This window comes from Manis javanica, chromosome 3 (genome assembly GCF_040802235.1).
Source record: "Manis javanica isolate MJ-LG chromosome 3, MJ_LKY, whole genome shotgun sequence".
In the NCBI taxonomy this organism is placed as follows: domain Eukaryota; kingdom Metazoa; phylum Chordata; class Mammalia; order Pholidota; family Manidae; genus Manis; species Manis javanica.
Window position 1 is genome coordinate 29,891,186 of NC_133158.1, and position 13,128 is coordinate 29,904,313.

A 13,128-nucleotide genomic window follows, 5' to 3' on the forward strand; every position below is an offset into this window, starting at 1 on the left:
ATCTGATAAGGGAAATGCTCCAACAAAAACAAACAAAAAACTTTCTCATTATTTCCTTATTACAGGACAATAAAGTTAGAAATTAAGAGCAAGTAGAAAGCTTTAAAAAAACCTTTGAAACTAAAACATAATTCTGAATAATTCATGGGGCAACAAAATTCAATGGAAATTGTGAAATATTTATATCTGAATAACAATGAAAGCATCTCATCAAAATTTCTAGGATGTGACTAATTTGTAGCATTAATGGCCTTAATTTTCAATCATTCTCATTTTCTAATGGATGCATTTTTAAATTATATTTTCTAATTAGATGTGCCTGGCACACAGGAATGTTATTAATATTTGTATACTGATTTTGTAACCAGCCATTTTGCTGAACTCTCTTCAACAGGAAATATGATATTTTCTGTTGGCTTTTGGTAAATATTCCTTATCAGACTAAGGAAGCTCCCATTTATTCCTAATTTGCTAAGAGTTTTTATCCTATAGGGGGAGAAGTTAGAAGTGTGACTCTTAAAAGTCAAGAATACTACTTCTCCTCCCATTTCCCTCCACACTGTACATGTGGAGGTCATAGACAATATAATAAGACACCATAAATAAATAAGACATTATAAAAGAGATAAGACCACCATCATTGAGAACTACTCAACAAGTGGTTTTCTGAGCATATTTCCTTATTTCTAACCCTTTGTGTGCCCTGAATAAAATAGTCCTTCATCTCATCTCCAATCTTAATTCTCACTATGTTCTTTCTCAAAGTCTCAATAATCATCCTACTAATAGCTAATATTGATTGCTTACTGTGTACCAGATAGGGGTTTTTATACCATCATTTTTAAATCCTTACTACCACCCCATGAAAGAGGTTATTATTAGCTCCATTTGGAAAATGACAAAATTTAGAAGATCAAGGGATTAGGTTGAGTTCACATGGCACAACAGGGATTGTGTCAGAGTCTGTCTGCAACCCTATTACCACTGCACTAGATGGCAATACTGGCCTAGTTGTTCGAGACACAGGACACATAGGCTTTAGCCTTGGTCTGGAATCCTGTGTCGCACTTTTCCCCAATCTATGCACATATGTTGTGGACACAGTAGCACAATCCCCTTCAGGTCTCGAATACTTATTCCCTCAACTGTGGGAAGAGCCGCTGGCAGATAGCCCCAGCTGTCAACCTCTTCGGAACTGCCTCAGCTTAAGTCATCTGCCTAAGACCACACCCCCTTGAGGAATCAACATGAGGGCATAAAAGCCCCGCCTCCTTGCCCGGACTCAGCAGAACTCCTAAGGGTCATCCCAGATCAGAGCTCCCCAAGGAGTCAGTTGAGGCCTTTGTTGTGACAGCACCACAGCCCAACTTTTCCATTCCCTGAATCCTGTTTCCCACCCTTTCCTTCTGCAGGCGGGCACCTCAAGAACAGTTGCTACTGCACTGTAATCACTGTCTTAGAGTCAGCTTCCTGGGGAACCCAAGCTGAGATAGATCTTAATCCTTCCAGAATCACTTCAAATGCTACATCCCCAACATAAAACCTTCCCTGAACCCCCTGCCACCCTAGCCCAGATTAGAAGTCTTCCTCCCTCTGAACCAAATTCCCTGTCCACTATATTTGAGTCATTGCTATACTTCCATCTTGGCTTCTTAAAGGAGGGCATCATGTCTGACTCATTTCCTCTATCTTCTTTAACACCTGCCTTTACCACCAAGTATGGCTCCAGAGTCAGACACTTCTGGATTCAAACTCCAGCTCCATCTTTATCAGCATCAGTTTCCTCATCTGTAAGATGGGATAATGACAGCATCTTCCTCTTAGTGTTTAAGAATTAAATATCTACAGAATGCTTAGCCCAGTGCCTAGCACACAGTAAGCACTAATTTGTTATCTACAATTATTGTCCACCTACTGTCATGATAGTACTAATATACGCCTACTGAATGAGTTCAAAATGCATGATTTCCACCTGGCAGGCTGAACTAGCAGAGTGAGCATTCACGACTTCCTCTCCATGGGAGACAGTGGAGACTGGCTGAAGGTTCCTCATTCCCTTGGCAGTCTGCCCACTTTGCTCTCCCCCTCTCTCTCTCCGTCCCCATGCAGGCCTCCTAGCCGGACCCACCAGCATACAAACCCTCACTTTCTCCTGCAACCAAAAAATAAAAAATACACTTGGCTTTGAGTCCAAGGCCATTGGTGCTTCTGATGCTTTTGATCTTGGTTACAAAGCAAGGCAATTATTGGATACAAAAGCTTTGATTTATTTATGAAATGCGAGGGCCATCTTCGAGGTGGCAACGAAAAAGCTCAAAGATGACCAGTGCCACAGAGTGAATGACTGCTTTCAAGCATAAGCCCCCCAGATGCCCTCTCTTCTTTGCTAAGAGTCTTTCCTCATTAGCACTTCCTCCAGAACACCGCAGCTCCCACAATCAAATTCACTTCACGCCAGGGCAAGTAATTAAATTCTGCAGGCATCAGAGCATAGAATAATGGATGCCTATTGTTAAGGAGGCTGAGGCTGAACGTGGAATGAATGGGCTTCAATAATACCCAGTCTTAGAAATGGTTAGGGAAAGGGGAGGAGACAGATGGAACCTCCCTGCTGGTGCACCACAGTGGGTAGCGGATTCAGTACTGGACCTGGAATTGGATACCTGCTTTTGGAGTCAGACTCTGAGCTGCCAGAGGTAGGTTTCAATTTCCTCACCTGTAAAACAAGGAGGTTGGACTAGGTAAGTCACTCTCCATGTGTGGTTGCCAGACCAGCATCAGCATGGTCTGGGACCTTGTTAGAAATGCAGATTCTCACTTCCTGCTGGACTGGAAGCAGGTGGGAGGTAAGCCTGGAGCTGCCAGGAGCCATGTGATCATCACATGGAGAGAGACTTGACTATGAAAGAGCCCTTCCCGAGCATCAACCTCCCCGGAGAAAATCGGAAAACAGAAAATTGGAGCAGAGTTGCAGAGAGACTGAGTTCCTTTGTGCCCTTGAAGTCCCCCACACCTGACCAGCCTTGGCTCTGGAAAATTGCTATGTTCCCTTTCTTCCTTCAAGCCAGTTGAGCTGGGTGTTTGTGTTTGCAACCATAAGAGTCCTAATCACTAGGATGGCCTCTCAGATCTTGTCCAGTTTCATTTTGCTATGGTAGATTCTCATCTCACCTTTAAAGCAAGGATTATCTGCATACAGAAGCCCATTGTTCCAGACAAATCCTAAAGTGGCTTGTGGAATTTGAAGTGCTGCCTCTAGTCATAAGAACAGACTGCAAAAAGGGAAATGGAGAATCATGAAAAGGTAAGTTATTAAGTCAGAGAGCATCCTGCATCAGTGAGAAAATGACAGGCAGAGCAGCTGTGCCAGGCCCACACCCAGGAAGGACACTGGCCTGGCAGCCACTCCAACCTCCGGTAGATGCATTGCCCTGTGTCTTAGTGAGGTCAGCAAGGAATAGCGTGAAGGAACAGCGACGGAATGGAGAGGGGCCTCCATTCGCTAGTAAGCCACCACTTAATGAGCACTTACTGGATGCCAAACCTGTGCTGCACACTTGGCCAACCTCTACTCATCAAAGTAGCCCCCTGAAGTAGGCATTGCCATTCTCTCCATTTCCCAGATGAGAAAACTAAGGCTCAGAGAGAGACTTGTTCAGGGTCACAATTCAATGAGGGGCAGTTTCCAAGGCAGATTCCAAAAGCCCAGCCAGTACCGCCTCCTGCTGGTAATAACAATAGGCCAAAAGGCATCGAGTCTGATTCTCCTCGCAGTTTTGCCTCCTCATCTATAAGGTGTGGTGAGTGACGATCCCACTAACCCCCTGACCAGAGACCTGCCTCCACAGTCGTTTTGAGGTCTGCAGGAACTCTTATTATATAAGGAGTGCAGCCTCAGTGCTGAGATTATCTATAACTGGTGCAGCACAAAGGGACCGTGCTGGGCTAAGTCAGCCAACCAGGGCCTGCCCTGTCTCTCTCCTGGACAGCAGGGGAGAGTTGTTTCCTTTGTTCCTTAGGCACAGGCCTAGTAACAAGCAGCCAGAAGCTCAGCTGTAGAGACATTTTTTTCATTATTTTCTACCCTGTTAACCTCCATCATAAATGAGTCTGCTGTCAACCTAAATGAGAACTGAAAAGATTTATCTCACTTGTCCCAGGGCTCAGATCAGGAAAAAGACCCTTCATTTCTGAAAGGCCCTGATGACCCTTTCTCTGTGAGTCACCACCCAGGAAAAAAGATGTAACAGAGGTGGCAGGTGGGGGCTTGTGATGGGACCAAGTGATCTGAATCACTTCATTTTGGCTTTGCAAAGCACTGTGTGATTTTTTTTTTTTTGCACTGCATTTACCTTCATAATTATGTTTGCTTACACAAATATTAAACTTAGAGTACATTGCATAAACACAGCCCCAGGAGGGGACCAAAGTATATTGTGTGGCAGGAGGGAATTAGCCTGTGATTACAATTTTGCTATAGAAGTCATCCTCAAAGTGGACAATCCAATAGACCATAGAGAGATTACTGTATTTCAAATCAACTTGTCCTCTTCCTGTACCTCCTGTAATCCCAGGTTACCTAATCCTTAAAATTGACACCTGGCAGGAATAGATAAACTAGATTATTTTAAGTAGTAAGTCTCTTACATTCCTGTAATAAAAGCCAGCTTTCCTGAGTGCCTAATTGGTGCCAAGCACTGCTCTCCATGCTTTATGTGGGATTACCAACCCTCTCAATCCTCCGGCTGCCCTGTGGGTATTTCTATCCCCATCTCACAAATGAGGAAACTGAGGCACAGAGAGTTTAAGTAAGGAGCCCAGAGACTCACAGCTGATAAATGATTGAACCAAGATTATGAACCCAAGAATTTAAGAATTCTGGACGAAGAGACCACACCACCCTGATCCAGTTCTCAGGACGACCTCCCCTCTTCACATGCACCTTCCATTTAACCCTCACACTACCCCAGGAAGTAGGTGATCTTGGCCCCATTTGATAGACAAAGAGGATGAGGCTCACAGAGGCCCATTTTACAGACAGGGAAACTGAAGTTCACATAAGTAAGTTCAATTCTAAAAACATTTACACAGCACGTATTATTTGTCAGGCACTATGTAAGGGGCTTGGGATACAAAGACCCCTGGGGCATAAAAAGTGACTGTTTCCTTCACACTTGACTTCTGAGCATTTGCATGAGTGAAATCTTCCTGAAAGCAACTGAGAACTCTGTTAAAGGCCTTAAAAATGAGCAAACTTTTGACCCAAAAATTCCTGGTGCAGAAATCAATCCTAATAGCAGTGAATGTGACAAGGTGTACATACATACAAGGAAGCTCATAGCAGCATTATTTATAAGAATAAAATAATGGAAACAACCTAAGTGTTCCACAATAAGAGATTGGTTAAATCAATTAGGGTGCATCTGTATTATGAAATACCATGGAATCATTTAAAAATGTTACAGAAATGTATTTACTAACATGGGAAAATTCTGTAATAAAGTGTTACATAATTTGTTAGGTGACATAGCAAACAGTAAAATCATATATGCACTATGATCTCATTTGGGAAAAGGTGCACGTGTATAGAGAAAATGTATAAATATGAGCAATCATAGAAAATGTATTTGCATATGTACACAGAATGATATTCCTATGATATCAAAGTGGTTATGGCTGTGTGATAACATTTAAGGTGATTTTAATTTTTGTGTGTGTGCTCACATCCATTTTTCTAAATTTCCTACAATGAATGTGTGCTACTTACCTAACCATGCTTTTATTTTTGTGGTGGTGGTTGTTGAAGTGGCTGAGACCAGCTGCCATATCCAGGTTTCAAACTCGGGTCTGGGATGCCAAGGCCAGCCCTCGGCTCGTTGCACACTTTAACACACCTGCCCTCCTCATCCCATGTCTCCACACCACATCCCACCCTGACTGGCACAGCAGTGCCATAGCCAGCTGGGGCAAAGCTGCTTCTTACCTTTTTGAAGAGTCTGATGACATCCTCACTGATCTGTGAGAGGCGGACGATGACATTATTCATGAAGATGTCATTGAGGGTGGCGTGGTCTCGACTCTCCCGCCTGGTCTGATGCAGGACCAGATACCAACAGTTCACAGGTGAGAGGAGGTACTGGTCCTTCCTGTGGAAACCAAGACAGTCAGCTGGCTTCACCAGAACTATCATCCACAGTGTGCTACCCTGTCACCCTCAGGGGCCCTTTCAAGCTCAGTTTTATTACAGAACATTTACAGATGGGAAATGGATACTGAGAGAGCTGAAGTGATCCTTTCAAGGTCACAGAGCAGTGCTGGGGCCAAAACCCAGGTCATTGACACTACGTCCCATCCTGTTCTTCACTCCCATTGCATGTGGCATTTGCTACCTGCATCATGCCATTCTGGGAAGAAGCTGCCTTCCCTGGAGCTAAGAAATACTAATCCAACTGGGTTTGATATGCTTGTATGACTTCTAGAACTATGCGGTGGAAAAAGCAAAAAGCCGACACTGCATTTCCCTTTCCTGCTTCTCCCGTCCCTGGGGTCCCCACAGCCTTCTAACCCCTTTGTCCTCCCCCAGCGTCAGCTTCTGGCTCTTGGCCTCTGAGAAACACGTTCTTCAGCCCTTCAGTGTTGCTGGAGGGCTGGAGGTTTCGGGTTCTGTATTTGGGATTAAGGAAAGCTGCTTTGAATAAAGTACATACAAGACAAATAAATCTTTGTCCTGTAATGACTGGTAGATTCTCAGTGTCTTCTAGCTGGGCATTCTGCTAAAACAGGGGTTCTCAAAGTGTGGTCCTCAGATCAGCAGCTCCGTCGCCTGGGATCTTGTTGGAAATGCAGATTCTCGAGCCCTACTCCAGGCCTGCCGAATCAAAAACGCTGGAGGTGGGCCCAGCAGTCTGAGTTTTAACAAGCACTCCAGAGGATTCTGATTCACGCCAAAGTCTGAGAACCAGAGATCTATACACCACTGTTTCCCAAAACTTGGGAAATGGGATGTTTCCAAAAAATGAAATGGGGGAATTTCTCTCTTATCTATACTTTACCAAATACCCCTCTGTTTGCCTCAGTAAAGGATGTATATGTCCTATTCTCCAGGAACAAAGAGGGAAGGACACCTAGATACCAGAACCAAACCCATAATCCCATGTTGCCATATGGGGTGTCTGTGCTGTGTTCTTGCCCCCTGGCCCTGACTTTTCCTTTACTCCACTTGCCAGAGTGGGAAGGAGATGCTGGGAAGGTAGGATGTGAGCAGAGAGGACCACATGCCACCTCAGGGTGGTTGGCTCCAGGGTGCTCCAGACCTGCCTTGCTGTGCTGGTGCCCTAAGGGTGGGCCACCTCTGAGAGCCGGCCACACTTACACACTCACCTCCCACTAAGAGCGTTGCTCAGGAAGGGAATTCTGCTGACTCTCCAGTGACCACATCATCCTCCCAAAGCCAAGTGGAAGGGCCTGAGGGCATAGCCCTGATGGCCTCTGGGCACCCACAGCGCTCCCATGCCCACACTCACCCCCCAACTCCTGGGCTTGGGAAGGATGGATGAGGAGGGGCCACTTGACTTGGGGGAATTTCCTCTTATCACCAAATGGGCTAAAAACCTGTCTAAGTAGCAAGAATTTGGGAAAGGGAACCTGGTTAGATTGAGGATGGTTACGTTGGACACTGATAAGGAAAAGGGAGGAGACATTGTTGCTGTAGGAGAAGCCAACATTTCCCCTTTACTATGGCCTTGCAAAAAAGCCAGAACACTAAAATTCCACCACCCAGCCCAAATCCCTCAGCATTTACTCTGGGCGACTGGGACACAAGTCTGCCCTGGGGTGGTTGGTGGGGGGACCCCCTGTCAAGTGGCTGAGGGCGGAAGGGGAGGCTTACAGTGAAAGGTGGCAAAGCACTGTAACAGAGACACATGCGGAGTGTCGGTTCTGCTTGAGGAGCTGGAGAAGGCACTGCCTTCCTCCTGTGCCCTCCACAACCCAGGCACACAGTCCCCTTTTGTTTTCGTGCCAGTTTCCTTCCCACCTGGGGCCTTCACTCACGCTGTTTCCTCCATCTGGAATGAGTTAGCCCTTGCTCTTCTCATGACTGCCTCCTCCTCTTCTTCTAGGTCTCCGCTTAAATGACACCTCCCCCAAGTGCACATCTGCAACCACACTCTAATGAGAGCTCTAACGGGTTCTCAGCCTGGTCCCCGGACCTGCGGAACCACCATCGCTGGGGAACTTGTGGCACATGCAAGTGCTTAGGGCCACCCCAGACCACAGAATAGGAAACCTCAGGAGTGGGCCAGCATCTGTGTTCTAACCAGCCCTCCAAGTGACTCCAATGCACATTCAAGTTTGAGAACATCTGTATTAAGGAGTTTCCAACCCCACTTCTCACCCTAACACAAGTTCTTTCAGATTTGGGATTGTTTCTGTTTCAGTCACCATATCAAGTGCCCAGCAATGTACCTGACACATAATAGATACAATGGAAGAGAGAGCCATGAGGAAAGGTCACAATTGTGCTGGGTGTTGAAGAATGAGTAGGAGTTTTCCAAATAGGGTGGCAGAAAATGACAGAACTGGAGGCAGAGGGAACTGTGGATACAAAGAGAAGAAGTTCAGTAGAGCTAAAATTCCAAATGTATTAGTGGAGGATTAGTAGGATGTAAGACTGGAGAGATGTGTTAAAGGCTTGATTATTGCGGATGTTGTATGCCAAGCTAATGAGCTGGGACTTTATCTTCCAGGCCACAGGGTTCTCAACCTAGGTTGCATTCTAGCATCACCTGGGGAGCTTTTAAAAAACACCAAGACCCAGGCCCCATTCAAGACCAACTAACTCAGAATTGCTGGGAAGATTCTAACATGCAGCCAGGGCTAAGAATGCCTACTGTAGGCGGTGGGGAATCATGGAAATTATTTATGCAAAGGCATGACCTAATCAATATGTCTTAGGAAGGTCATTGAGGGAAACTGAAAAATGGATGAGTAGATGGAAGATGGATGGATGGATGGGTGAGTGGATGGGTGTGGGCATAGGCATGGGGCTGGAGGCAGAGGACCAGTCAGGAGGTGGCCTCAGTCCGAGAGAAGAGAGATGGTGAGGACTTAGGTGGTGACAAGTATGTGGCCAGAGAAGGCAGGACTTGAGAGACTCCTCAACAAGAGAGCAAATAATCTTGGAAATTTCCTGGAAATAGAAAGGAAAAGAGAAGAAGAAGGAGTGGGTGTTGATTCAGAGGTTTTCGGATCAGAGTCACCCAGGTGACTGGATGGATGGTGATGGCATGAACCAAAGGTTAAGAACTCCAAGGGAGAAGTAGGTTTGGGCAGAAAACACGTGGCACACCCCATTTTCACTGCTTCCCAGGTGGTGATAGAAATGGAAAGATTAGAGTCAAAGAGAGATGAGATAATTGAGCTGTTACCTAAATTACTTCAGGGGCTTAGCTCAGCCTGGGAGGCAAGAACTGAAAAGCATCAGGGAATTAACTGTGCAAAATTTATGGAAGTCACAGCCAGAAGGTGAGTTTCAGGGGGAAGGGAAAAGGCAAGTGATCTTGAAAGGGTGCAGAAGTTCTGGGATGGCTTGGGGACCACTAATTAGGTCACCTGGCCTGGGAGACATGAGAGGGGCAAGGCAGGAGGAAGGCACTTCCCTTAGCAGAAGCTGTAGGCAGGCGGCCCACGCACCCTGGGACAGAACCACAGAAGGGGCCGAGGCTGGGAGGAGAAGGCGGCCGGAGAGCAACCAAGGAGTCGTCACTGAAGTGAGAGGCTGCCGAGGACATCCTTGCCTTGGTTCCCGCAGGCGCCCATTCATTCATGGCTCCCCTGTGGACACGCCAGGTCAGCAGTGCTGTGGAAGCAGCAGGGACTAGAGCGGGCGAGACCCACAGCCTTCCATGCAAGTGAGGGGCACACAGGAGGTAACGTCAGAGCTTCCTGAATGCACCGATAGGAAGGAGCTGTGGAATACGGGGGCCGCCTCACCCAGATCTGGTGAGGGAATGGGATGGCTTCCTGGAGGAAGCACTTTCTAGACTGAGAACTAAAGGCTGGAAAGGAGTTTGATAGGGCAGAGCTTTCTAGTTGGAGAAATGCGACGAACAAAGGCCCGAGGGGAGGCTGGAGAGAGCATGTTGGTGGGCACAACATCGTTGAGGGGGGCTGGAGCCCAGTGTTCTGGCGTGGGAGTGGGAGTGACAAAGGAGGCTGAATTAGGAAGAGGCCATGAAGCCAAAGGGACTTCAAGTTCCATTTGAGAGTTTGAGCTTCCTCCTGAAGTCAGTGGGAGGCCATTGAAGGGTTTACAGCAGGGAAGTGAAAAGGAAAACTGCCTTTTCAGACTCACTCTGGCTACTGCACAGAGGATGGGCTCTAGGGGGCCAAGAGAGAAGCTGAGGGGTTGGAGAAATGCTTAGGAGGAAAACTGACTGGACCTAGAGATGGATTAGATGGGGTTGAGGTAGGGGGTTGAAAGGGAGAAAAACATGTCCAGGATGACTCCCAAGTTTTTCAGGTTGGGAACCCAAGAAAATAGAGGTGGAATTTACTCTGATGAAGAGAAGCGGCAGGTCAGCCGTGGGGCAGGAAAGGAAGGCAGTGAGTTCTATGAACATGAATCTAAAGGGCTTATGGAACATCCATATGGTGATATCTGGGTTAGAGAGACAAATATGGAAGCCAGCAGCAAGCACTTGGATGATATCGGAAACCTTAGAATGACATGGAACTCTTTACATAAATGTGCACGAGCATGTGGCAGAAGAGGAAAATACTCAGGAACCTGGCAAGGCTGCGGCTGGAGGGATGAGGTGGAACCAGGCTCCTCCCCACCCCTGGTTACGCCAAGAGGGCTAGGATGGAGATAACGCACAGCCCACCTCTCTCTGCAGAAGATGCTGCTCCAGGCCTGCCATTCAACAAGGGCCCAGCCCAGCAGACTGCTTGTTCTACTTTCCCCACCTTTTCCCAGCCCCGGCTCCCCTTGTACAGAGCAACTCATTTGTGCACTACAGGGCTGAGGTGAACAGGGTTGTCCATGGCCAGGGGCAGGGACAGAGTTGACTAGTCTGTGGGAGGCTGCCACCTATCACCTTGGCTACAGTGAAACCAGGCTCTCACCAAGTCAGAAAGAAGAGGAGGGAGCTGTCCTTGGGACCCAGCACTGTGTAACAGAAAGATGCCAGGACTTGGGGTGGTGTTTGTCTATCTGTGTCACGGACTTCAGCCATACGGCCTCTGTGACTTTTTGTATGTCATTTAACCCCTGTGGCCTGGCTACTCAAATCATATTGTAGAACTTGGAATTAAACACAGCAAACAGCTCTGTGGTTATTCATTCAGCAGTTCATCTACTCTACACATTCTTTTTTAATATTTCATATGGACCAGGCCTCAGGGCATAATTTTGAGAACAACAGACACTGCTCCTGCCTCCAGGGTTAACAGTCTAGCTGGGGAGGCAGACTTCGCTCACAGAATCCTGCAAATGTGTGCAAAGTTACAATGGCAGAGGAGAGCATGGTGCCCAGAGAGCCTATAACAAGGGGGCCTGGCCTGATTTCAGGGATCACTACAGTGACCCTGAGGAACAGGTCTCAGGCTGAGCTCCAAAGGAAGAGTTGGAGGGAGCTAGGTGAAGGGGTGGGAAGGGGGAGAGGGTCCCAGGCAGAGGGAACAAAAGGGCCAAGGATCACTTGGGGGTGAAGAGTTTGGTACATTTAAGGAATCAAATAAAGGCAAGTGTGGCTACAGCCCAGGAGACAAGGCAGAGGAGGGGACAGGCGCAGGGGCTTGCGGACTCCAGCCAGTGCATCAATCACCATCTTGGTCATCATCTGGATTGTATCAGGACCACAGGAAGAAGCACCCAGGCCATATATGGCAGAGATGGACACGGGCCTTCTCTTTTCAGAGGGTCACTTGTCCCTTTGAAAGAAAGACCCCCTTGACCAGAGACCCTGCCGTCCATGCCAGCAGCCACATTTGCCTGCTGCAGCTGCACTCCTGGAAGACGTCAAAATGAATCCAGGGAGCCGCTCTCTCCTGTGAGGCACATCTTGAGCAGCCTTTCTGCTTTTCCACTCTTGTATCCCAGCGTCTACACAGCAGGCAGAAGCTGCTGAGCTAAGGTATTATGTGAGAACATTCCCATATATATGTATGTATTTTCTATTTTTATGACCAGAGAACAGCAGTGACAATTTCTGGTGAGTCACAGCTTTCATTCTTTGGCTAGAGGAGCCAGCTATGAAGCTCCAACAGACTGCAGCTAGAGGGGCAAGGCCTTGCCAAGCTGGTGAGCTCGGAAGATGAAATCAGCACTGAGCCAGCTTCACCAGCTTCTCAGCTGGGGGCCGGAAAATTCCGCTTAGCAAACAGAACCCATTTCCAAGCCTGCAGAGCCCCATATTGCAGATGAATCCACTGCCCTGGAATCATGGTCCCTCTGGGAAGGAGGCAAGCTCCTGCAGCTGACACCATCCCCCAAGGTGCCAAGTCCCTGCCTCTGGCTTCCTGCCCCCTGCCAGGGCGTTCTTGGGTCTTGCAGTGGGCTTGCTCAGGTGGAAAGCTGCTTCTGAAAAGCACTCCCTCAATTAATCCCAGAGCCAAAAAGGTTTGGTTAACCTCTTGCTACCTAAGCTGCCCCAAGCAGGATTTGGAATTCAATGCCTTTGCTCAGAGCACTAATCATTAATTCCACAGATATTAACTGAATGCCATCTTTTGTGCTAGGCAATGGTAAGCAAAATGAGCCACACTCCCTGATTCATGGACCTTACTGTCCAGTGGGGGCCTCAGGTAACAATCAATTAATCACATAGGAAATTGCATTGCTGATGGGAGCTCTGAAGGAGAAACACACGGTGCCTTGAGAGTCTATATAATGGGGAGTTACCCCACCGGGGATGGTGGAAGTGGGCATCAGCTGACGATGCTGGTCCTTACTGTCACTGAGACTTAGTAGCTGAGATGTTTTTCCTTAATGAGGCCTCCCCCAATGCCCAGCAGCTTTCTGGTCTCCTGCACAAAACCCTATTTTATTGTCATTACAGTACTACCACACCTGAGGTTTGTCCTGTTCATTTGCTTTTTGTTTCTGGTCTTGGACCCCTTTCAGGC

At 47.4% G+C, this 13,128-nt stretch overlaps 1 protein-coding gene across 5 annotated transcripts in view; it reads right to left on the reverse strand.

The window, feature by feature from the left end:
* Positions 1 to 13,128, reverse strand: part of SRGAP3 (SLIT-ROBO Rho GTPase activating protein 3) — a 256,455-nt gene that overhangs the window by 109,259 nt on the left and 134,068 nt on the right. For all 5 annotated transcript variants that reach the window (XR_012128993.1, XM_073230986.1, XM_073230985.1 and 2 more), the window contains exon 3: positions 5,984 to 6,146. Coding sequence is in view for 4 of the 5 variants with exons in the window: in XM_073230986.1 (XP_073087087.1) it covers positions 5,984 to 6,146 (163 nt within the window). In the remaining variant the exon portion in view is untranslated. The remainder of the gene's footprint in view (positions 1 to 5,983; positions 6,147 to 13,128) is intronic.